General features: G+C 46.3%; 1 protein-coding gene across 1 annotated transcript; it reads left to right on the top strand.

Annotated features, from left to right (window-relative positions):
- Window positions 1–228: 228 nt before the first annotated feature.
- Window positions 229–24,799, top strand: kif28 (kinesin family member 28; the record flags this gene model as incomplete). The annotated part of the gene is made up of 27 exons (XM_083650907.1): window positions 229–309; window positions 1,090–1,281; window positions 1,534–1,584; window positions 1,834–1,986; window positions 2,414–2,449; window positions 2,640–2,759; window positions 4,299–4,406; window positions 7,054–7,208; window positions 7,486–7,597; window positions 7,722–7,789; window positions 7,925–8,067; window positions 8,311–8,432; window positions 8,838–8,928; window positions 9,258–9,318; window positions 9,848–9,971; window positions 10,366–10,517; window positions 10,935–11,028; window positions 11,328–11,435; window positions 11,692–11,784; window positions 12,215–12,355; window positions 12,525–12,595; window positions 12,699–12,833; window positions 12,962–13,128; window positions 13,854–13,951; window positions 23,124–23,256; window positions 23,506–23,639; window positions 24,641–24,799. Exons 1-27 carry the CDS (start codon window positions 235–237, stop codon window positions 24,797–24,799), a joined length of 3,096 nt encoding a protein of 1,031 aa, XP_083507033.1. The 5' UTR covers window positions 229–234.
- Window positions 24,800–25,690: the final 891 nt, after the last annotated feature.

Here is a 25,690-nt window from a genome sequence, read left to right as displayed (position 1 = left end):
TGTTTATAAACGCTTTTTTCCCCCATAATAATTAACCAGCACTAGCATTAACTAGCATACATATATTTGCCAGTCTTGATGATCATTGCTACTTATTGAGCTAAATTGATCTATTTCCAGGAATCATATATTGCCCCTGATCGTATCCATGTCACAGTAACTCGACACAGTTTGCTTCCCCAGTAGAGCACATCACTCAGTCAGTCTTATGTGCTGCTATTTGCCTGCTACACCATGAGGGCAAAAGTAGCAGACATGCACGCCAAGGACTGTGTGAAAGTGGCTGTCAGAGTGCGCCCATTCAACAAGGTCAGTACTACTTATCCATTTTGTCACTTTTCTGAGCTGTCATCCATTTCCTGTTTTACACTTTTCCCCCAATGATGTCCTGCCTTGTTGCATTCCTGATGACATGTTTGATTGTGGATTACTGAGCATATTCTTACCGCCCTCATATTTCAAAGAAGTTGCAGAAGTTATGTTTTGATATATCAGAGAAGACAGCTCTTAGGCTACATGGTCCCAAATTGACAGTGTGGGGGTATGGATTCTACTAATTTCTCTAGTCTACATTGGGAACAAAAAACTGGTAGGCTGATTGTTCACGTTTTCAAAATTGGAAACCAACCCTTATTTTACCTTCTTTGTGCACTATGGTTATTGACAGCTGTCCCTCCATCCCCCTCCCCTTCTTTTCACTCCTCTTCCCCTTCTCTAGAGCAGTGGTTCTCAGATGGGGGTCCGGGGACCATATGATCATAGATTCTCTAAATTCCAATTTTAGAATCTTGCCCATCCACCCCTCCATCCTCCCTCTTCCATCTTCTCCATTGATCAAGAGAGGGATGCAGTTAGGTATTGTTTATTGCCTCTGACAGTAGAAACATCTTTCCTGAACTTCCTCTCTCTGCTTCCATCAAGAAAGAAGCGATGCGGGCCGCTGCTGAGGAAGAATTCAGCATCCATCTCTCACTTTCCAATTTTTCTTTCAATCCAAACTGTGGCTATGATCATCTCTTCCTCCATCCTCCCCTCTCTCCCCTTGTTGAGAACCATCCTCCTAAACCCTTCTCCTCTCCCTCCATCCAGAGAGAGAGGGATGCAGGCAGCCGCTGTATCGTCTCCATGGCGTCGAGCTCCATCACCATCCAGGACCCACGCAACGCCCAGAACCGCCGCTCCTTCTGCTTCGACTATGCCTACTGGTCCCACAGTGGCTTCACTCGCAACCGCAACGGCCTCTACCTGCCTGAAGAGCCGGGGGGACGCTACGCCGACCAGGTGAGGTCCAAGGCTTCCTGGGGAAACAAACACAACTAATGAAACCAATATCCAATGCAACAAATAGAACATGTTGAAGATGATAGAGGAAATAGGGCGTGTCGAACGTAAAGATACAGCATCTAGACTGGAAAAATGTCTGTCCCTTGTCTAGACTGAGCAGATCTAGAATATGAATTTTAATATGACCAGGTCACAAGGTTCACAAAAGTTGTTGCCTACTTACACCTGACACCTTACTCTCTTCTGCAGGGTAGCGTGTTCCAGGACCTGGGAGAAGGAATCCTAGAGAATGCATTGCAGGTGAGGTAACATTAGTTACACAATATATATAGTTAAACAATAAACAATAATAAACAATAACATTAGTGATCCTATATTTTACATTTTCATCTCATCATTCAAATGAGATCCAAGAGCTCAGTTTTGCACCTCAGCAGATTTGGTTCATTGTTTTCTGAAATGGCCCATTTGGATGTTTTTGCACAGGTGAAGTTCTGCTTTCTGTTCTGTTCTGTTCTGATATTGAATCTTGCCGAATTGTGTCTGCAGGGTTACAATGCCACCCTGTTGGCCTATGGGCAGACAGGCTCAGGGAAGAGTTACTCCATGGTGGGCTATGGGCCCAATAAAGGCCTGGTTCCGACACTGTGTGACCGACTGTTCCAAGCTATGAGGGAGAACCAGGACACCAGCCAGTGCCAGGTGGGGGGCAGTGCAAGTTCTGGTATGTTTTGCATGTAAAAGCGTATTCTGCAGAGTAACAGCAACTCCAGCCATCAGAGGAAAAAGTACAATATTTCCAACTGACATGTAGTGGAGTATAAGTATAAAGTCTCACAAAATGGAAATGCTCAAGTAAAGTCCCAGTACCTCAAAAGTCATTAACATTGGCCGATACGATATGATTGCCGATATATCATGCATCTCTTGTGTGTGTGTGTGTGTGTGTGTGTGTGTGTGTGTGTGTGTGTGTGTGTGTGTGTGTGTGTGTGGGGGCGTGCATGCGTGTAGGGGTGTGTGTGTGTGGGGGCGGGTGGGTTGGTGGCCGTTTTGCGTGATTATCACACCTTATCTGTCGTAGGGGTTTATGGTGTTAGCTGATAAATATATATTTTTTTTTCCTACACAGGTCTTTTTCAGTATGCTGGAAATCTATAATGAGCAGGTAAAAAAAATAGGGTGAGGTAATTTCACTATCATGTATGCAATTTTGACTCGTTTTTGTTTGGCTATTGTTGAAACTTTGGATTTGCATAAAGCCTATTTTTCCTATGACTTCTGCTTATATGTTCATTGTTTTGGTGGATAACCTCTCTCTCTCCATCATCTTTTCTCTCTCGCTCCTCTCTGTCCAGCTGATTGACCTGCTGTCTCGGGGGTCTCGCACTCCAGGGGGGTTGAGAGTGAGAGAGGAGCAGCAGCGGGGGTTTTATGTGGAGGGTCTCCGCACTGTCCCATGTGACAATGCACCACAGGTAGAGACGGATGCAGCCACCTGCATGAGTGTCTTATCCACAGTGTCTTGCATTTCGGGGGCCACAGTAACTTTAAATTCCCTGATCACCAAACAACCAATGGTAAGGAATGCAAGAATGAGAGCCATAATAGTGCACTGACAATACTCTCCTGTGAACATAGAAGGATCAGAGAGAGACATGCTAGGAAAAGGAAAATAAAATATGAGCGAAGGACAGAGGGAGAAGGGCTTTTTAGGGATATTTCAGATATTCTCACAGAGTAGCAGAATATCCGTGCAGTATATTGGGCTGCGCAGCCATTGTTAGCTCATTCACTCACTCACTCACTCTCTCTCTCTCTCTCTCTCTCTCTCTCTCTCTCTCTCTCTCTCTCTCTCTCTCACACACACACACACACACACATACACAGACTTTGCAATTAGACCCATTTCACAGCAACCGTTTTGAGGTGGTAAAGCAGGAAGTAAAGTAGGTGTAACAATACCATAATAATAATAATGGTTCCATTCCATTTAGGTGTTCCAGTGCCAGGGCCCCCATTCATGTTATTGGTTACACCCAAGCCCCCAGGAATAGCACTGGGCTGTGAAGCCTTTTGAACATGGTGGCGAAGCTCTGTATTGCAAGTCACGTGACGCCATGCAGCCCATAAAGGAAAATTATCATCCACTTGCATGGGGACCCCGGTAGCTGTTAAACCCAGGGGGATTTTTTCCGGGTGTCACTCAAAGTGTAAAACGACTCTTTTAATGATCAAATATTTTTTTATGGGACATTTTTTCTTCAGAAGCCACTAAGAGCCGTATACGGGTGTATTTTCTTCTTTTAATACATCCATGGGTGGGAGGGGTGGGAGACATGGAATACGTCATGGCACACATGCGCACTTCGCCTTGGGCCGCATGGTCAGGAAGTAAAACCAGGAAGAACCCCCCCCCCCCCCATGATGGCTTCATGCGCCAGTGAGCAGCCTCCGTCCGAATTCATGGGTGGGCGTGGCTTGTCCCCTATCCAGTTCTTTTAATACATCCATGGTTACACCTGCTTTACTTCCGTCTTTACCACCTCAAAACGGTTGGTGTGAAAAGGGCGTATTATAGTTCTGATTTTGATACCCATTTATTCAGGCCTCGCTCACAGAGTTGGCATGCAGCCTCTCCTCTCTCTCACCAGAGGGCTTTCATAGTCCACTTCTCTGGCTCATTCAAACTCCACTCAGCTGTGTCCTCCACTCAGGTGCGCTTCATCAGTAGCTAACCAATGGAGCTCTCCATAGTGCTGAACCTGTGTTGACTCATGACCACTAATTAGCCATTTTTGCCCAGTTAATCAGCACCCTAGTTACCTACGGTAATTAAAAAATCCGGCTCTGTTAGGTGACCCACAGGGGCGCTCTTTACACTTCCTGAACGATTCCACCCAATCACACGTAAAATCTTCCCCTAAAATCTCACATGCACACATGCTGATGCTGTGTTGTTAGTGTACTCTATTACTGTGTCACTTTAGAGACAATATTCCAAATGTCTCCTGTAGGTGGAGCAGTTGATGGAACAGGGCACCCGGGCTCGAACCACCGCAGCCACTCACATGAACGCCAACAGCAGTCGTTCACACATGCTCATTATCCTGCAGCTCAAACAGGTGAGCTGCTCTGCTTCCCTTTCTCTACATTTACACAATACACAAGCCCTGACAAAGTCATGTGACAATACACAGGCCCTGCAGAGTCATGTGACAATACACAGGCCCTCCAAAGTCATGTGACAATACACAGGCCCTGCAGAGTCATGTGACAATACACAGGCCCTGCAGAGTCATGTGACAATACACAGGCCCTCCAAAGTCATGTGACAATACACAGGCCCTGCAGAGTCATGTGACAATACACAGGCCCTGCAGAGTCATGTGACAATACACAGGCCCTGACAAAGTCATGTGACAATACACAGGCCCTGCAGAGTCATGTGACAATACACAGGCCCTCCAAAGTCATGTGACAATACACAGGCCCTCCAAAGTCATGTGACAATACACAGGCCCTGACAAAGTCATGTGACAATACACAGACCCTGCAGAGTCATGTGACAATACACAGACCCTGCAGAGTCATGTGACAATACACAGGCCCTGACAAAGTCATGTGACAATACACAGACCCTCCAAAGTCATGTGACAATACACAGGCCCTGCAGAGTCATGTGACAATACACAGGCCCTCCAAAGTCATGTGACAATACACAGGCCCTGACAAAGTCATGTGACAATACACAGGCCCTGACAAAGTCATGTGACAATACACAGGCCCTCCAAAGTCATGTGACAATACACAGGCCCTCCAAAGTCATGTGACAATACACAGGCCCTGACAAAGTCATGTGACAATACACAGACCCTGCAGAGTCATGTGACAATACACAGACCCTGCAGAGTCATGTGACAATACACAGGCCCTCCAAAGTCATGTGACAATACACAGGCCCTGCAGAGTCATGTGACAATACACAGGCCCTCCAAAGTCATGTGACAATACACAGGCCCTGCAGTCATGTGACAATACACAGGCCCTGCAGAGTCATGTGACAATACACAGGCCCTGCAGAGTCATGTGACAATACACAGGCCCTGCAGAGTCATGTGACAATACACAGGCCCTGCAGAGTCATGTGACAATACACAGGCCCTGCAGAGTCATGTGACAATACACAGGCCCTCCAAAGTCATGTGACAATACACAGGCCCTGCAGAGTCATGTGACAATACACAGACCCTGCAGAGTCATGTGACAATACACAGGCCCTGACAAAGTCATGTGACAATACACAGGCCCTCCAAAGTCATGTGACAATACACAGGCCCTCCAAAGTCATGTGACAATACACAGACCCTGCAGAGTCATGTGACAATACACAGGCCCTGACAAAGTCATGTGACAATACACAGGCCCTGACAAAGTCATGTGACAATACACAGGCCCTGACAAAGTCATGTGACAATACACAGGCCCTGACAAAGTCATGTGACAATACACAGGCCCTCCAAAGTCATGTGACAATACACAGGCCCTGCAGAGTCATGTGACAATACACAGGCCCTGCAGAGTCATGTGATGAGCACACACATACAGTAGGGCTGGGTATCGGTACTCCATACCTATGCTCGATACTTTTTTTTTCTTCAATATTTTATTTTAAATTTTTTAGAACAACTAGAGGGCAAACAAACACGCTGAGACACAGGAAAAGAAAAAAAAAACAAGACAAAAAAGAAAACAAAAACATACATAAGATCAACATTCAATATTACATGATTACCAGCCGCATAAGGTGCTTATGTGCTCGTGAAAGACATTATGCCTGGGGTCCCACACAAGGGGATCATGAACCAGCCAGGCGAGTCACCCGCCTCCCCCAAGCTCATCTAGGCAGGCCAGAAACGGGTCCCAAATGGCCAAAAACTTTGTGAGTGAATTGGTCCTCATAAATCTCAGTCTCTCCATCCATGTAACAGAGGTCATATCCGTCAACCACAGTTGGAAAGAGGGTGAAGAAGATGACTTCTATGCTCGATACCTTTAAGTCAAACGATACCTGCACCTGCATTTGATTCTTTTTGTACACTGATCTAGAAAAATAAAATACTATTGGTATGGTTTTGCTCGCAGCCAATCAGCACAAGCATTCTTCGATTTTATTTAATGCTACCTGTGATTGGCTCACTACCGCAGCAGCTACTACAACCCATACATACAGTCTGTGGTGGTGAAGTCCAGCGCATATCCTAACATGGGCTTACATTTCTACATGTGTCATACATCTGCGAAGGCAAGGTCAAATCAGTCGAGTGAAGCACAGCAACGGGATGTAAACCAAAGTTTGCAGTGCATCAATACCACTGTCATGGAGGAGTTGGAGTTGGCATGGAAGCTGTTGCCCGGTGCTGCTGATAAACTGTGGGAGACGACACAGAGGGGAGGGTTGAAAGCAGAGGAGGGCACACCTGGGACGCCAGGTTTTGTCGTCGAAACGCCGGTGAAGGGGGTTACCACCTGATGACTCCAATGACTCTTTTAACCCTCGCCCCTCTGTGTCAAATTCCATCATTAGCCACTTCAGTGTTGCAGATACCATCAAAAGACTCTAGTAAGTGCTTGCACAAGGGATATTTACATCTTATTATCCTGTGTTTTTTTAATCTACGTGTGTCTCTGTCTCTGTAGGTCTTAGAGTTGTCAGATCTCTAGGCTTTTCTCTAATGATGTGTTGTTGTCTTTACCGTTCCTTCCTGTCAGATCTTCTCTAAAGAGAGCATCACTAAGCAGTCCAACATTAACCTGGTGGACCTGGCCGGTAGTGAGCGCCAGCGTGCCTCAGGCTTAGAGGCTGACCGCCTCAAAGAGGGCACAGCCATCAACCTGAGCCTCACCACCCTGGGCAACGTCATCAGGTTGGCCTGGTGCCGTTTAGTTTATAGTTTAGTTTAAACACAACATGATCATCAGATTCTCCTCTCCTCTCCTCTCCTCTTCCTCTCTCCTCTCCTCCTCTCTCCTCTCTCCTCTCCTCTCCTCTCCCCCTCCTCTCCCCTCCTCTCCTCTCATCTCCTCTCCTCTCCTCTTCCTCTCCTCTCCTCCTCTCTCCTCTCTCTTCTCCTCTCCTCTCCCCTCCTCTCCTCTCCTCTCCTCCTCTCTCCTCTTCTCTCATCTCCTCTCCTCTCCCTGCAGTTCCCTTGCTGATGTGGCAGTGGGGAAGAAGGTCATCCACATTCCCTACAGAGACTCAGTTCTCACCAAGTTGCTGCAGTCTGCACTGGGGGGCAACAGCCGCACGGTTATGGTAGCTAACAGATGAGGAATTTCCCTTATTTTTTATGCTTTCTATCCATAATTGCACAAACACACAGTATACACAGATCAGTGAGATGTTGTTGTTGTTTTTCTGACGTGGGTTACTTTGCCAGATTGCCACAGTGAGTCCTGCTGATATCTGCTATGAGGAGTCTCTGTCAACCCTGCGCTATGCTGAAAGGTACCACGGATCATTTACTATCAACTCTAAAGCAAACTGAACCCACTATGCTACTTCCTGGCTCTTCTCCAATTGTCGGCCATCTTCCCCCGGCTTCTTCTCGCCTCCTGACCCCAACCGCCTCGCCCCCTACAGGGCAAAGCGTATTGTGAACCGGGCCGTGGTGAACGAGAGTCCCACGGAGCGGTTGGTCAAAGAGCTGAAGGCTGAGAACGCCAGGCTGCTGCAGAGGCTGAGCCGGCTGGGTCAGGAGGGCCGCAGAGCCGATGACGAGACAAGTGAGTCTGCTGCTGCTGCTGCTGCTGCTGCTGCTGCTGCTGCTGCTGCTGCTGCTGCTGGGGAAACACACCAGAGACTGCAATAGAAAGAGCTCTTCTGTGATTCAGCAGGCAGCTAGAGGACCCATATCTGACCCTCGGATGTGTGTGTGTGCGTGTGCATGTGCGTGTGAGTGTGCGTGTGCGTGTGCGTGTGCGTGTGCGTGTGTGTGTGTGTGTGTGTGTGCGTGCGTGCATGCCCAGAGGAGCTTCGTCAGCTGCTGGCCCATAATGAGCTCCAGATCAGAGCCATCCAGACTCTGTGGGAACATCACCTGCAGGAGGCGCTGAAGGACTGGGAGCAACAGTATGCTAGCATAACACAGGTATACACACACACACACACACACACACACACACACACACACACACTCAAGAGCTCCCACACATTATAGATATTGGTGGATGCGCGCACACATCAACACAAATATCGAATATACAACCAGATGGAAAGATTGCTGTATAAATAAAGCCAACATACTGTACGCTGTCAGTGGAAATGTGTTTTTTTTCCATTTCTTAATTCTCTGTAGTCTCATGTTCTCTCTCTCGCTCTCACTCACAGACACACACACACACACACACACACATGCACACACACACACACACACACACACACACACACACACATGCGCGCACACACACACACACACACACACACACACACACACACACACACACACACACACACACACACACAGATATCTCTTGTTAATATCTCTCTCTGTCAGGAGAGGAGGATGATGCAGCTGCACCCCTACATCCTGAACATCAACGAGGATGCTCAGCTGTCCGGGGTGGTCAAGCTTTTCATCCAGGAGGGTGAGTCTTCCCTCATCTCTCTCTCTCACACACTGTCACCTCTGTCTCTCTATCCCTCGTTCACTTTCAGAGGGAACGATGTGGACCGGAGAAGGGCAGGGGAGTGGGTCATCAAGTGAGCTAGAAGTGAGAAAAAACCAGGTTCAGATCAGCAATATTCTAACAGACCCAGATCTACTATTCTTAAAAACATTATAATCAGAGGAAGCAGGTTGTTGTTTTCCCTATACCAACATACCTAGGCGAGGCACTTATCCCTTTGATAGATAGGCCGGCTGTGTTAGGGAGATGTTTGTTCTGGAGTCCTGTGGGTTTTTGTCTTCTCCCAGGTGACTGGGACATTGGGCTGTCTGACTCCTCGCCCAGATCCATCTCCATCAAGGGCCTCGGGTACGTATTTGAACATCACAAACACAGTGCTGCCACAGTGCTGCCAGCTACACTGCAAATCACAATGTTCAAAGCTCCTCTACAGAAGAGTTTCACTCTGCTTCTCTGAGTGTTCACTACAATCCATTTACACTGTCTCATTAACAATGACCCATGATGAACCAAGTTTGCTCCGCTAGTGAATCAATACAATGTAAATAGAGGTCCAATTAAAATGTATTTTTTATTTGTTGTTGTTTTCTGAATTGGACCTACCTTAAAACATTGGAAGTGTAGATCTCATCTATAGGATCTTCTCTGGGGGATTGTAAGTGATGGTCTGTGTTCACCCTGTGATGGACTGACAACCTGTCCAGTGTGTTTGCCCAATGCATGCTGGGACATCCTGTAACTGTGTGTGTGTGTGTGTGTGTGGGGGGTGTGTGTGTGTGTGTGTGTGTGTGTGTGTGTGTGTGTGTGTGCGTGCGTGCGTGCGCGCGCGCGCGTGTGCGTGCGTCTGTCTGTGTGTGCGTGTGTGTGTGTGTGTCAGGATCCAGCAGCGTCATGCTGTGTTCAGGAATGAACAGCGGCGGGTCTCACTGGCCCCGCTGGCAGGGTCAAAGGTCATTATCAACGGCAACCTCATCTCCCAGACAACTGAGCTGCAACACCTGGTGGGCCTCTATTCGCTGCTTTTTCCCTTTTCTTTCTTTTTTCTTTTTTTCTGATTTATTCATGGGTTTTTCAGGTTTACATGCGTATCACAAGCAAACACATGGCGCCTCACTATTACAACAAAATGACAGATCAAGGAACAACATACCAACGAAGAAACAAATAATAAATACATAGATATAAAAAGAGGTTAAAAAGAGGTCGTAGTGTAAATATACAAAGGTCAGACAGGTCAAGGTCAATACTAAATCAAGAGGGAATAGATAGGAGTTTTTCAGTCGGGAGGTGGCAGAATAATTTGAACACTATATATTCACACACACACACACAAACACACACACACACACACACACACACACACAGCATTTCTCTCTCTCTCTTTGCCCCCTATAGGACCGGCTCATTCTCGGCTCAAACTGTACCTACCTGTTCATTGGTTATCCCTCTGAGAGGGGCGGGGATGACTGGAGTCGCTACGACTACGACTACTTCCAATCTGAACTGGCTGCGGTCGAGGGCATCCACCTGGGTGAGAACCAGGCTGGGTGAGAGGGAGGAGGGTGAGAGCCAGGCTGGGTGAGAAGGAGGAGGGTGAGAGCCAGGCTGGGTGAGAGGGAGGAGGGTGAGAGCCAGGCTGGGTGAGAGGGAGGAGGGTGAGAGCCAGGCTGGGTGAGAGGGAGGAGGGTGAGAGCCAGGCTGGGTGAGAGGGAGGAGGGTGAGAGCCAGGCTGGGTGAGAGGGAGGAGGGTGAGGGCCAGGCTGGGTGAGAGGGAGGAGGGTGAGAGCCAGGCTGGGTGAGAGGGAGGAGGGTGAGAGCCAGGCTGGGTGAGAGGGAGGAGGGTGAGAGCCAGGCTGGGTGAGAGCCAGGCTGGGTGAGAGCCAGGCTGGGTGAGAGGCAGGCTCGGTGAGAGGGAGGAGGGTGGATGTCATGTCATGTGCATGTCTGTGTTTAGGTGAGTCCAGTGCTGACCCCAGTCTGCTGGCTGTCTTCTACGACTACGTCAAACTCATGCCCATGGTGGCTGAGGCCAACCAGATGAGCCAGGAGCTGAACAAGGTAACACACAGACACATGCTGTATATACTCGCATAATGGGCCTTTTTCACCAGCAGCCATTTTGTGTCAAAAAGGCAGGAAGTAGCACAGGTGAAAGCAAACATTAATGAGGGTTTCCAACTTCCAATCTATTTAGGTGTTCCAGTGCCCAGGGACCCCGTTAATGTTTTGCTTGCACCTGTGTTACTTCCTGCCTTTTAGACACAAAATGGCTGAGGTGAAAAAGGCTAATAATAACCTCATTGTGACGTGTGTCCATTAATAAACACTCACAGCCTATTGTCTTGTCGTGTCTTTAGGGGGTGGAGTTCAAGCTGGAGATCAAGAACCTGGCGATGTCGGATTCGAAAGGCCATGAGCTGGAGAAAGCGATTGTCGTCAGAGTCACCTCTCTGGAGAGCAAGCAGGTCTCTCTCTCTGTCGGTCTCTCTCTCTCTCTCTCTCTCTCTCTCCCTCTGTCTCTATACTACTACTTCTTACAGATTAATCTGTGGATACAAATGTATGCATTTTCATGCCATTATAACAGGTTTGAGTTTGTGTCTGAAATGTTTTTTCTAGAGGGTACTCAGGCTCCCCTTTGATCAAGGGGGGGCCAACTCCAGTTCTGGGCCTCGCAACACTCTCCATCTAAAAGATGTCACTGTCACACTCTCTCTCCAGGTATGGATGTGGACCAAGGCCAAGTTTGTGAACCGCAAGTTCCTGATGGAAGAAGTCTACCAGCAGCATCATGCTGAACGGAGCGCAGACAATGTAATTCAGTGGAAGAAAAGTTGCTTAAGTTTAGTTAGAAGATAATAAAAACACTTTACAAATCAGTAGAATGGTAGAAATGTACAAAGGAAACAAGCAAAATATGTGTTAACAGAACCTCTTGATAGCAGATGACTTTTTTCCAATGTTGTTTTTTAAGGCTTTGAGGCCATGAGGACGCTGGATCTCACAATGCTTGGTGTTCGATGTTGAAGGCATCTCTATGGTACCACATACAGGCCTAAGAGCAGCTTGAGGGATTCTAGACTGACTGACTGAAAGTATAAGATCAACAACTTAGTAATGAATACCAGCAAGCTAGCTAGCCTATTGGACAACTATACTGTATTGGTATCATTCATAGGTTTATTTATTTGAAAGCATCCGCTTTGGCATTTCTGCTTGATCCCTCCTTGGTTCCTTCTCTTAGAGTGGAGAGGGACTATCTAGAGCAGCTTTGCCCAGAGACAAAGACCCATTCTGGGATCCACTGGAGCCGGTGCTCCTCGGCAGCGCTCACCTCTGGCTGCAGTCCCTGGCCTTCCGCATCGCTCTGGAAGAACAACTGGAGGTACAGTACACACACACACACACACACATACAGGATTACACACATACAGACACATACAGTATGTACACAAACAGGTGTGTACAGATCAGCTGATTGTGTATGTTGCTGATTCTCTGATGGCGAGTGAATGTGCTGATTGGCTTGATTGGTTGACAATTCCTGTCTCTAGGTGCTGGGGTCAGAGGGCACAGAGGAGGCCATTCTGCAGGCACAGCTGGTCCCCTGCACCTCCACTGGACTGTATGTCACACACACACACACACACACACACAAACACGCTGTCAATGATGTTACTGAACACACGGAGATAAATCAACAAATTTGTTTTCTTGTCACTCTGCAGTCCAATGGGGGAGGACGACATTCTGATCGACCCATCAGAGTTACTGGGTCGACGAATGGACTTCCAGCTGGTCCTGGAGCAGTGTTGTGGTCTCTGCTGGATCAAAGAGGCCCGCAACAGAGGGGTCCAACTTGGGTGAGACAAATGGACAAGGGGACACTGAAAGGGGTTTAAAGTACAGTGAGAGGACGATGTATGTCACAGATTGAAAGGTTCATGAAGATACTTTCTTGTTGTTCTTATTTCCTCTGTCCTCCTCTCAGTTTCAGGTTATTTGACTGCAGCCAGCCCCTCTACACTCCTGCCTTATGGCACAATGTCAACCCTCTGCTGGACCACAGGTTTCACTTCGCCTCACTCCACACCTCGCAGCATCTGCTAGACTACCTCCAGAGCAGCGCTGTGGTCCTGGAACTCTGGGGCCTGCAAGGTGAGGAAGGAAGGAAGGATGGATGGATGGATGGATGATTAGATGATTGGAAAAAGAGAGGAAGTGAAATCCTATGAGCTATATATATATTATACAACAGGTAGTTCCGGCCGAGCAATTTGATTGGACAAGAGGGATCCTACCAGTGCCGATATTTCACGATAACGCACTGGCGCTTCACTGTGTGTAGATCACTCCGCTTCACAGCTGCTCTAATCAACAAAACGCTTCACAGCTGTAGAGTAGACAGTAGTAAAGTAGACAGCCTGCAGTTAATTAGGCTAATTAGGCTACATTTTCGGCAAAGCACAAAGCTGAGGGGACTATTTTTGTTGGCGGCGGAATAAATAGAGAAATCATATATTTTCTCAGCTTTTTGTCATTTTTTTAATCAGCTTTGTTTAATAGAACTGTTGTATAAAAGCAATATCACACTCGAGGTCGTGCTGTTGTTGGCTAATATGGGCACTGCTGTGATTATCTTCTACGACCGAATCACAGCCATCATTAGCCAACAACAGCACTCCCTCTCATGTGATATTGCTTAAATATAATGCTTCTTACTGTATTCTGGGTCAAGAGAGGGACATGGGGAAGGAAAGCATCCAGCCAGCAACATGTGATAAAATAAAAATAAATAAACAACCCAAATATGTGAACACACCTGTAGCTGAAAACTGTGACTTTGTATCTGCTGCTTGCTAAGTGTTGTTGTCCTCTCACAGAGGGCTGCACTGACCTGACGTTGTCCCTGGAGGGAGTGAGGATGACTACAGAGGGCATCTTCATCATTGACGAGGCAGCACCCACAGACAGTGTAGCAGTGAGTTCCATCTGAAATCTGTATTCCTGATCAGAGCAGGCTTTTATAGGTTGTGCAATATGTTATCATTAGCTTATCTCTACACCTGAAGTGTGTGGGTGTGTGTGTGTGTGTATGTGTGTGTGTGTGTGTGTGTGTGTGTGTGTGTGTGTGTGTGTGTGTGTGTGTTACCCCTGTGAAACAGGGAAATAAGATGACTCTTGCACAAGACTGTGTTTCTCCACTGGCGTCTTTTACTAGAGTGATAAAATAATAACCATTGCATTTTTCAATACAACAAATAAATTCAGTGTCAAATATTCATACAGCTCAATATCCATCAAAACCATACATACAATTATTTAAACATGTTTCATTCTTAATGCAAATATCATGTTTACAATTGTTTCACCTTGAGAAAATGATTCTGTTTCAATTAAATTACTGTTCAAAATAAAACTATTAATTCTCTAGATATCACTCTTTTATCAAATATAATTCGTTTTATAAACGCTTTTAAACAACAAACAAACATGACTGAGCTAGACGATAACGTGCGCCATTTTGAATTAGCAGTGTGCTTTTCCCAACGTGACTAAACGAGGCAAAAACCGGAGCGCTTCCTCATTCCTCTACAAACAGCTAAAACTCAACATAAGCATCACAAAAACGCATGCAAGTTACTCTCCTGTGACAACAACATAATGCACATTGACTATGCGACTATTTTCATGAGCTTACTCCAACACATACCTGTGAAACAGGGAAATAAGATGACTCTTGCACAAGACTGTGTTTCTCCACTGGCGTCTTTTACTAGAGTGAAGAAAACAGCGCATGCGCTCCCCCTACTGCACAAGGTAGACATGAGCAAGCGATCTCAAGAGCAGTTGATTCAGGTCATGACTCACGTTGTAGATCACAGATAACTTCACTTGCAGCAATAACCAATGAAATGCACAATGAATTACTTTTAAGCATTTTAACCCTTTAGTGTCTTTTGACAAATTATGAGTTTCTTTACTTTTAGCTTTTAACTACTAGCACAGAATTATACATCTTATCAGTTGACTATGATCATCTTGATCTTTTAAATCTTACTGAATTACAGAATTATATAATCATATTCCAGAGCATGAATTTACTGATTTTAAACTTGTAACAGTCTAGTAATGTATTACTTTCAACTTGTCACACTCTCCCTTACAAGAAAATGTCGACTCTCGACATTCAACCAATAAAACAATTGTTTTTCTTCCTCTTGTTTTTAGTCTCTTGCACTTGACGCACAAGATCTTCCGCGAGTCTGAACTCAAGCAAAGGTCAAGGGTCACAGTTTGATGTCTTACAGTTACAACAGTCCTTATTCACAGGACCCCAGTCCACGTTTGGTGACCGACCATTGCACAAACAGTTCACGAGTAGCTTCTCAACATGGCAATAATGTCATCTGGCATGTGTGTGCGTGTGTTGATGCAAGCATCTGTCATCATGGCAATAATCTTTAAACTGTTCGCATTGCCCATGAGAGTAGAAAGTCGATAAATCCATGGCAAAAGTCTGTATGAACAGTCTATGCATTGTCCATGGTTTCAGTCAATATGTCTAATCTACAAACTTACGTTTCCTGGAGTCCATACATGAAGGGTGGCTGGAAGTAGTATGGCTGTATAGGTGGCAGCCATGGAACCAGTCCTGGCGTAGGGTAGACTGGTAACATCTGGGGTGCTGGCTGGACACTGTAGCAGGAGGGGATGCCAAGCTGATCATAGGTCATGCGCCTTGGCGGGCGTCTCTCCCGGCGTGGTGTCTGGTGAGGTGGATTCTCAGGTTCGGCAGCAGCACTTGATGCGGGGGAGGAATGTGGTGAGTGCTCTCCTTCCTCACCTGGCAGATCCTCAGCATTGAACTCCTCCAGCTGATCATCTCGATGAAGCTGTGCTGGTGGTGGTGCAACAGGAACTGGCGTTTCAACTCTCTGTTCTGCGGGTGGGTGCCTGTGGTCATGCGCCATCTCTGAATCGCCATGTGTCTCATTCATTTCTGCTGGCACTGTAGTTGGGGGTCGGGGCGGCTCATAGTGAAGTCCATACTCTTCTTCACTCTCCTCGTCGGATTCCTGAGTTTGAGGCTGAGGCTGGTGTGTCCTTTTCTTTTTTTCTTTGTCTGTTTTAGCCAGATTTGGTGGTGTCTCAAAGGGCAAGTGGTCACAGGGCATAAGCAGGTTTCTGTGCAGGACCCTAAAGCGTCCCTTCCCCTTTTCTGGTCTCACTTCATAGATTGGCAGCTCAGACCCCATTTGTTTCACCACTGTGTGAACTGTGTCTTCCCAATAGTTCCTGAGTTTACCTGGCCCTCCTCTGGGCGTCAGGTTTTTTATCAAGACACGGTCGCCGGGTTGCAGCACTGAACTCCTTACTTTTGTGTCATAATGCTTTTTACTCCTTTCCGCAACTCTGTTAGCGCTTTGGTTGGCAATGGCATACGCTTCCTTCATGCCTTGTTTCCATTTCTCCACATACTCTCGTTGGTCACTGGAGCCTGACTCTGTGTGCAGTCCAAACAGAAGATCAATTGGAAGCCTGGGCGATCTTCCATACAGGAGATAGAATGGCGAGTAGCCTGTCGTTTCACACCGTGTACAGTTGTAGGCATACACCAACTTATTCAGGGACTCCTTCCAATTTGATTTCTGTGTCTCAGTTAGTGTCTTAAGCATTTGTAAAATAGTTCTGTTCATTCGTTCGACTTGACCGTTCCCCATAGGGTGATAGGGTGTTGTCCTAGACCCAGCCACTCCGCTGAGTTTCTGTAACTGACTGAACAACTGGTTCTCAAATTCCCCCCCTTGGTCATGGTGGATGCGGTTGGGGAAGCCAAACTTTAGGGCAAAGTCATTGAATATGAGATTTGCTGCAGTTTTTCCGGACTTTGAGGTGGTAGCGTATGCTTGAACAAAACGCGTGAAATGATCAACAATGACGAGAATATATTCATATCCGCCTTTGCAACGGTCGAGGTGGAGGAAATCAATGCATACCAACTCAAATGGTTGTGTTGCCACAATACTTGTCATGGGCGCTCTCGTGTCGTGGCACGGCTTTTTTTGTTTTAGACAAGTGCAAACTTTGGTCACATAGTGCTCTATGTCTGACTGCATATATGGCCAGAAGAACCGGTCGCGCACTAGAGATACTGTACGATCAGCACCTTGGTGGCCCATGTTATTGTGCAGCTCTTCTAATACAGCATTCTGGTATTTTTCCGGCAAGACTAGTTGCTTTCGGGCGGCAGTAGCCCTGTACAGAATGCCGTCATTGTCTATTATTAATTTGTCCCATTCTCTGAACAGGCATTTTGTTTTTGCACTCAACGCTCTCAGCTCTTTGACGTGCGGCCTGGAGCCTGACAGTTTACTTTCTAACACAGGACAGATCACCGGATCAGACTTTTGCGCGTCTTTCAGCTGTTCTTTCGGTATCGGGCTAATTGATGCGGTAGCTCGCTCGTTTTCAGCTGAGACTGACATGGATACAGCGGCGAATGACCAAGACACAGGGGAGTTTGTCTGTTGCTCTATAGCCTGAACGGTGGCAGCGATGGTGTTAGGCGGCAGCTCCTCAGAGCACTCTTTCCTAAACGACTCGACATCTAGCGGCATTCTCGATAAGGCGTCGGCATCACTGTTCTCTTTTCCTGGTCTATATTTGATGGTAAAATGGAAATCTGCTAACTCCGCAACCCACCTGGAGGTGGTCGCATTTAGTTTTGCAGTCGACAGAATGTAAGTAAGTGGGTTGTTATCGCTATACACAATGAAAGTTGGAGCATAATAGAGATAATCACGGAACTTTTCCGTGACTGCCCATTTTAAAGCCAGGAATTCTAGCTTGCCTGCATGGAGATGATAGTTCTTTTCAGCAGCCGTTAACGTGCGAGAGCCGTAGGCAATGACTCTAAGCTTGCCATCTTGATTTTGATAGAGTACGGCTCCCAAGCCTTGGTGTGACGCATCAGTGTGTACTTCGAATGGCTGACTAAAGTCAGGGAAGCCTAACACTGGTGGATGGAGCAGACAGTCAATCAGCTGTTCAAGCGCCTGTTGGTGCTGATCTGTCCATATGATCGACTTGCTTGAGGGCACAACATGGCAACGACTCATTTTCTTTAACCTTGTTTTTGTCCTTTTGTTGTTATCAGGGGCTTCGGCTGAGTCTGCTTTTAGAAGCTCATATAAACCATGGGTTTTACGCGAAAAGTCACTGATGTACCGCCTATAGTAGGTGAGTAGACCCATCATTTGCCTGAGTTGGCCCACAGTCTGAGGTCTGATGTCTTTCAATGCCCTAACAGCTTCAAAGTCGGCTGGATCAACTCTACTGCCCTCTGCTGACACTATTCGACCGAGATAGCGGACCTCTGGCTTAAATATATCACACTTGCTTGGCTTGAGTTTGATGCCGTACTCCCTGAGGCGCTGTAGCACTGTCCGCACATCATTCACATGGTTTTCAAAAGTCCGACTGAAAACCAGTGTGTCGTCGAGATAAGGAATGCAGATGTTATCCCGAACTCCTTCCAGGCATTCCTCCATGCAGCGTTGGAATGCCGCAGGGGCGTTCATGAGGCCAAACGGGATGCGAATCCACTCATAAAGGCCCCATGGGGTGACAAAAGCTGTGAGAGGTCTGCTTTCTTCTGACATGAATCCCTGGTGGTAAGCTTTACCCTGGTCTAGGAGGGAGAACCAGGATTTACCACCAAGGCCGTCCATAATGTCCTGGACACGAGGGATAGGCTGACGGTCAGGATGGGTTTTGCTATTTAGGCCCCTATAATCTATGCACAACCGAAGGGTGCCATCTTTTTTTCTCACGCACACTACAGGTGAGGAGTATGAGGAGTTTGACTTCCTAACCCAACCCTGTGCTATTAGATCGTGGAGATAGCTCTTCATTTCCTGATACAGTGGGCCGGGGACTGATATGTATGTGCGCTTGACTGGGTCGGTATCTTTGAGGGAAATGGTCATATGTAACTTTTCAATACAGCCAATATCACTGTCTGACGTAGAGAAAGAATAGCACTCTTCTCTGAGCATTTGTTTGGCGACCTGTCTCTGATCCTCACTAAGGTGACTCAAATCTACAGGTGGATCCCACTTTTCACTAGCATTACTTGTGGGTGCCATGCTGGTGTGACTCACTGTGGCTGGTGTTGTAGCTTTCTCAAAAATCTGGTCGGGCAAGACTGTCACAATGGTTTGTACTGTGCCAATTAAAGTGCGCCCTGGCAAAATAATGTCGTGGTCAGTTGGATTAGAAATATCAAGTGTGATGACTGGCGATACACCTTTCTTAACACTGACTAGTGTGTCAAACCACTCGAGATCATCTGGCCACTGCGGATTCAGGTCTGGCTGGAATAACATAGTCACATCCTCTTTAAAGGGCTGTGCAGCTACACGACAGTTAACCTGTACGCAACTGTGTTTAGAAACTGCAACCTCCTTTTTTTCTGTTTTAACTGAATATTCATCTTCTTGTTCTGCACTAACAGCCTGTATAAAAGCTCTCACCTTATTTCTTTTGAGACTTGGGAATGCCTTTTTTACGGTGCCATATTGTTTAATCTTTTCAGTTTTTGTCAGGATGTGCTCAATAACATTAAAGCCTATGATGGGATGAGACAGGTGTGAGCCTTTCATTACCAGTACTGGAATGATCATCTCTTCTTCTTGGCTGGTTTCAGAGGCTAGTCGGAACGTTGTTTCAATCCATCCCATGTATGGCATTTCAGTCCCGTTTGCTGCAGTCAATGTCAGATCACCAGGTGAGTCAAGGATCTCCGACACATCTCTCAGCCTTGTGGTTGGCAAGTGTTCTTCTCTCCATCTTTCATCGATTATTGAGACCTGGGAACCCGTGTCCCAGAGAGCTTGCAGTTGGTGGCCATTCAGGTAACATTCGACAAGACACTGCCTGCCGACTAGTGAGGTGACTTTGTGGGGGTGGCTAATCAGAGCTAAAGGGGGCGGAGTGTTCGTATTCTCTGCTTTACAGGGGGACTTTTCACTGGGGCTCGTTGACAGGTGGGTGCATTTTTTCTTATGCTCAGGCCAATTTTGTTTTTGACATGTTTTGGAACAATAGAGTGTCTTTTTACAGGATGAGCATTGTTTAAATTTGTCAGGTGAGTTTGCACGGCCACAGTTTGCACATTTCGGGGACTCGTTGCTCGCTACGGTTAACACCCGTCCCGTGGTGGTAACCACTCCCTGTTTAAAGGAGCCTCTCTGAATGGTCTGTCTCCTCTCGTTCTGCATCCTGCTTGAAAGTGTTCTCCACTGCCACATCTGTAGCAGTGTGTGCAGCGTTCCTCCATTCCTGTCTGCTGACAGGCGAAGCATCTTCGTGGAACACGGACTGCGCGGTTGGGGTAGTGATTTGGCCCATACCGAGGTGCTTGAGGCTGACTGTAGCTGTTGTAGTACTGTCGTGATGACACAGGGGGCTGAAGGTCTTGATCAGGTCTGCTACTGTAATACTGCTGCGGTGGCATGGGGGGCGGAGTGTCTCGGTCTGGCCTAAATGAAGGTGGGGCACAGGGCTGTGGCTGAAACCGTGTCTGCTGTAGAGTTTCTTTAATCTGAGCTATTTCTGCACTGAGACCTTTTAAAGAAGCTACATCTATCTTAAGCTCTTGGATGCCCGTTAACAACTCGGGAGAAACCACTGTCTTGGCTTCCTTCACAGGGCACTTAGCAGGTGGCCTATCTTCTGATTGTACCACACTAACACTTGTGGCTGACTGTGGGGTGTGGCATAATTTCTTTTTGTTTCTCCTTTCTGTCTCATTAGCACATGCAACGTTTAATCTCTCTAGCAAAAGCTCATCGGAGGTCTCAGTGTCTTGTAGGAGAGGTTGCATGTCTATTCTGATACTATCATTATGTAGGCCTGTAAGCAATGTTTGTAAGCACATGCTCTGGACTAAGGCTGGGTCATACTTAAGCCCTGACTCTGACTCTTGAGACGCAAAAAGTACTTTCTGCCTCAAATCTAAAACTCGCATGAGGAAACTCTGGGGAGTTTCTTTGCTATTTTGCACTTCCGAAGCTAGCTGCTTGTAAAGCTCGGTGGCGCTTTTTTCTTGGAAGTGGGAGCGTAAGATGCGTCGGAGTGTGGGGAGAATCAGGTGGGGTTTTCCTTCTAAATAGCTACGTAACTGCGACCCTGGAGAAATAGCTCTGATTACGGCATCTACTATTTCAATCTCTGGATAACTCCTGTTGAGTCCGTTCTCAATCTGATGAGCAAGGCTGGAAAATGATAATTTCTCTTTCTGGCCTGGTTCGCCTATTTGCCCTGAGATTTTGAAATCTTTGCGCCAACATGTACTTGGCTGCTGCGACTGAGCGCTGACTGGGGGTGGCATGCTGACTTGTGGGTTAACGGTAGGTGGGGACTGATGCTGAGACTGACGAACAGTAGCATTAGCAGAGGTGAACTGCTCAATTCTCACATCATCAGTTCTTTGTTCCTCTTTTCCTCTCTGTGTCCCGGCACTTTCCTCTCTTTCCTCCGTTCCTCCTGTTCGATTAGTTTTGGTCAATTCAGTTATCATGTCTTTCAGTAGCAACAATTCTGCCATGCCATCATCTTCTAACTGTTGCGTTTCTTCTCTTTCAATGTGGCTCATCACATGAATCAATAGTGATATGCGGGACTTTTCCTCGACATCTGCTCTTTGCGTGCCCGATATGTTGAGAGAGTCACAAACTTCAAGCAAATTGTCTCTTGTCAGTGCCTGTAATGCTCCTATTACCTCTTCCTGTAGCTTTTCTAATGGCGTCATATCGACAGGACAGGGGAAGCCTTTACTGTGCAGGAGTTGACTCTGAACTGGGTGGCTTTTACGGTTCCTGATGATCTCTGACTGGTCTCAGGTAACGTGTGAACCACCAGCTTCCAGCTCTCCTTGGACAGCAACACCTTCCTCGCTGCAGCCTGCCTGGGTTGTTTTGTGGGGGGATGAGCTGCCTCAGAATTCGACCGCCAGGTTGTGGGCAACCGGACATCTGAAGAGCAATCCCAGCGGTGCCTCCAAAATGTTACCCCTGTGAAACAGGGAAATAAGATGACTCTTGCACAAGACTGTGTTTCTCCACTGGCGTCTTTTACTAGAGTGATAAAATAATAACCATTGCATTTTTCAATACAACAAATAAATTCAGTGTCAAATATTCATACAGCTCAATATCCATCAAAACCATACATACAATTATTTAAACATGTTTCATTCTTAATGCAAATATCATGTTTACAATTGTTTCACCTTGAGAAAATGATTCTGTTTCAATTAAATTACTGTTCAAAATAAAACTATTAATTCTCTAGATATCACTCTTTTATCAAATATAATTCGTTTTATAAACGCTTTTAAACAACAAACAAACATGACTGAGCTAGACGATAACGTGCGCCATTTTGAATTAGCAGTGTGCTTTTCCCAACGTGACTAAACGAGGCAAAAACCGGAGCGCTTCCTCATTCCTCTACAAACAGCTAAAACTCAACATAAGCATCACAAAAACGCATGCAAGTTACTCTCCTGTGACAACAACATAATGCACATTGACTATGCGACTATTTTCATGAGCTTACTCCAACACATACCTGTGAAACAGGGAAATAAGATGACTCTTGCACAAGACTGTGTTTCTCCACTGGCGTCTTTTACTAGAGTGAAGAAAACAGCGCATGCGCTCCCCCTACTGCACAAGGTAGACATGAGCAAGCGATCTCAAGAGCAGTTGATTCAGGTCATGACTCACGTTGTAGATCACAGATAACTTCACTTGCAGCAATAACCAATGAAATGCACAATGAATTACTTTTAAGCATTTTTAAGCATTTTAACCCTTTAGTGTCTTTTGACAAATTATGAGTTTCTTTACTTTTAGCTTTTAACTACTAGCACAGAATTATACATCTTATCAGTTGACTATGATCATCTTGATCTTTTAAATCTTACTGAATTACAGAATTATATAATCATATTCCAGAGCATGAATTTACTGATTTTAAACTTGTAACAGTCTAGTAATGTATTACTTTCAACTTGTCACATGTGTGTGTGTGTGTGTGTGTGTGTGTGTGTGTGTGTGTGTGTGTGTGTGTGTCTGTTGCAGCCTGTGGACCCTGCAGAGCTCAGCTGTTCAGTGAGAGCCCTTCAACAGGACTTGGAGGAACTGAAGAATGCTAATGCCTCACTGAGGAAGGAGAACCACACTCTGAGAGAACAACTCAACACAGCCAGGAATGGTAACACACACACACACACACACACACACACACACACACACACACACACACACACACACACACACACACACACACACACACACACACACACACACACACACACACACACACATCTTATAGGTTTGACTTACTCCCTCTGTGATTTATTTAGTAAATGACTGCAGGATTGCTATGTGCTACTTAACTGTGTTGTGGTTTGCCTCTGCCCTCTCTCTCTCTCTCTCTCCTCTTCCTGTCTGTATGTGTCAGGTGGCGAGTGTGGGCGTGGCCGGCCGGTGCGTCCCAGCTGTGACGCAGAGTTTGCCCGTGCTCTGAAGGTGTTCTACCACAGCATGACCTCGGTCAGGGGGCAGCTGCAGCGTCTGCGCAGACACAGGCCCAGTGTAGGTAGCCCTCTGTCTGCGTTAGCATGAGTACAATAAGACCTTGTTTATCAAAATCCCTTGTGAGTGGATAATTACCAGAGAATCTAATGATATCCCTCTCTCAGACACACACACACACACATGCACGTGCACGCGCACACACACACGCGCACACACACAGTCACACACACACACACACACACACACACACACACACACACACACTCACACACACACACACGCGCATGCACACACACACACACACACACACACACACACACACACACACACACACACACACACACACACACACACACACACACACACACACACACACACACACACACATTCATGAAAAGTCTTAGTGAGATTACAGAAAAATGGCCAGTGGCCTCAGTTGGCTGCTTGATTCCGGGTCTGGAGTCTTTTGGAGTATCATGTAGTTTTGAGAGGTGTTTGCCACACAGAGAGGTGCCACACAGAGAGGTGTTTGCCACACAGAGAGGTTCCACACAGAGAGGTGTTTGCCACACAGGGAAGATCAGAGAATTTGATCAACTCTCTTTCAGGGGATATTAGATTATTTTACAAATGGGTCACTTTACAAGAATAGAGTAGAGTGTATTTTACCACCAGCTGTGTAGAAACAAATGTTCTCTCCACAGCAAGCAAAACTGTAAACCAGACGGTCTGTGTTTGCCCCTTTTAGAAAAACAACATTAATAAACCAGACAGGAATAACTTTTTGTAGGTCAAAGAAATGCTCTTAGTTATGTGAATTAGTCACATAATTGTACATCAGGGTTGCAGCGAGAAACCAAACTTACATTTGTGTGGTGGCTCGTCATGTTAACGTCAAACCCTGGAGCCTAATCTGCAGTGTTGGTGTTTAGTCACACGACACTCATCTTAGAGGTGGGATATTTTGTATGTGTGGTTTGTATGCTCTGTGCATGTCTGTATGTATGTGTATGTGTATGTATATGTGTGTAATGTAGGTGCGCCTGTATGTTCTGCAGGAGGAGTCGGACCTGCTGGGGCTCAGACTGTTTGTGGACGAGCAGAGCCGCCTGCTCAAGGACTTCTCGGAGCAGCTGGAGCAAAGTGTCTCCTCGCTCAAACAGGACGTGGCCGCCATCGTCCGCAGGAAGCGAGAACGCTCGGGCATCTGGTCCTGATTCACCAACTTGGTTCAACTTTTTTTTTGTCTAAACATTCAGCTGATGAACTTTCAGATGATGGTCTTTCCACACTGCAATTCCTAATAGTTGCTAAATTGGCAAGGGCGGATGTTGACAGTTTGATGTGATGTGTGGAGTGGGATCCATTGTTTTAACTACCTCACTGCCCCCATAACACTGGAACATGATTCCTGAATTGGCATCCATATTTTGTCCAGAGCAGATGTGTTAACAGTACCACCAGCAAAAAAGAAAACAATTGTATAAACCGAGAGTACAATCACAAAGAAACCTTTATTCAGGTTTTTGAGGAGCACATTACATCTTCACACATTCAAAGCAGAGCCATCCAGAGATAAAGTGCTCGTTCTCATTGTTTCCTTCACTGCAGAGGTATCACAACTGAACCTAGGGCCGTTTCCTCACAGAAATGACTCATTTACAGATTGTGTGCATCTGCCTGAACTCTAAGATGGGTGAGGACTGTCAATTGGGACAGTTGGATTTTCTTGACTGAGACAGAAGGAAGAGCTTATTATGAAGTAGGGAGGGTGTTCCAGAGAGAGAGAGAGAGAGGTATGTTATTTGCTATTGTTAAACTTGCTTTGTTTGCTCATAAATGCCTCTTTTTATCCAAATTCGGTGCTGGTGACATTATGTTTTACCGAGCTTTCGACCAGAGTGGCGATGTTGAGCGCTGTGACGGCTGGAAGCTCTAACCCGGAAAAATCATGTGGCTAAAAGAATAGAAAATAAAAAATATAGACATAAATGATATTGTGTATCATTCCACCTGTGATGCTTCTTTATCATCAGTAGTTTGAACACTGTAAGCAAATAAGCTGATGAAGAAGACTGGGCGAAGTCTCTCTGACTCTAGCGTTTACT

Source organism: Poromitra crassiceps (assembly GCF_964638095.1).
Source record: "Poromitra crassiceps genome assembly, chromosome: 14".
NCBI lineage: Eukaryota > Metazoa > Chordata > Actinopteri > Beryciformes > Melamphaidae > Poromitra > Poromitra crassiceps.
This window is presented reverse-complemented; position numbering and strand designations above follow the sequence as displayed.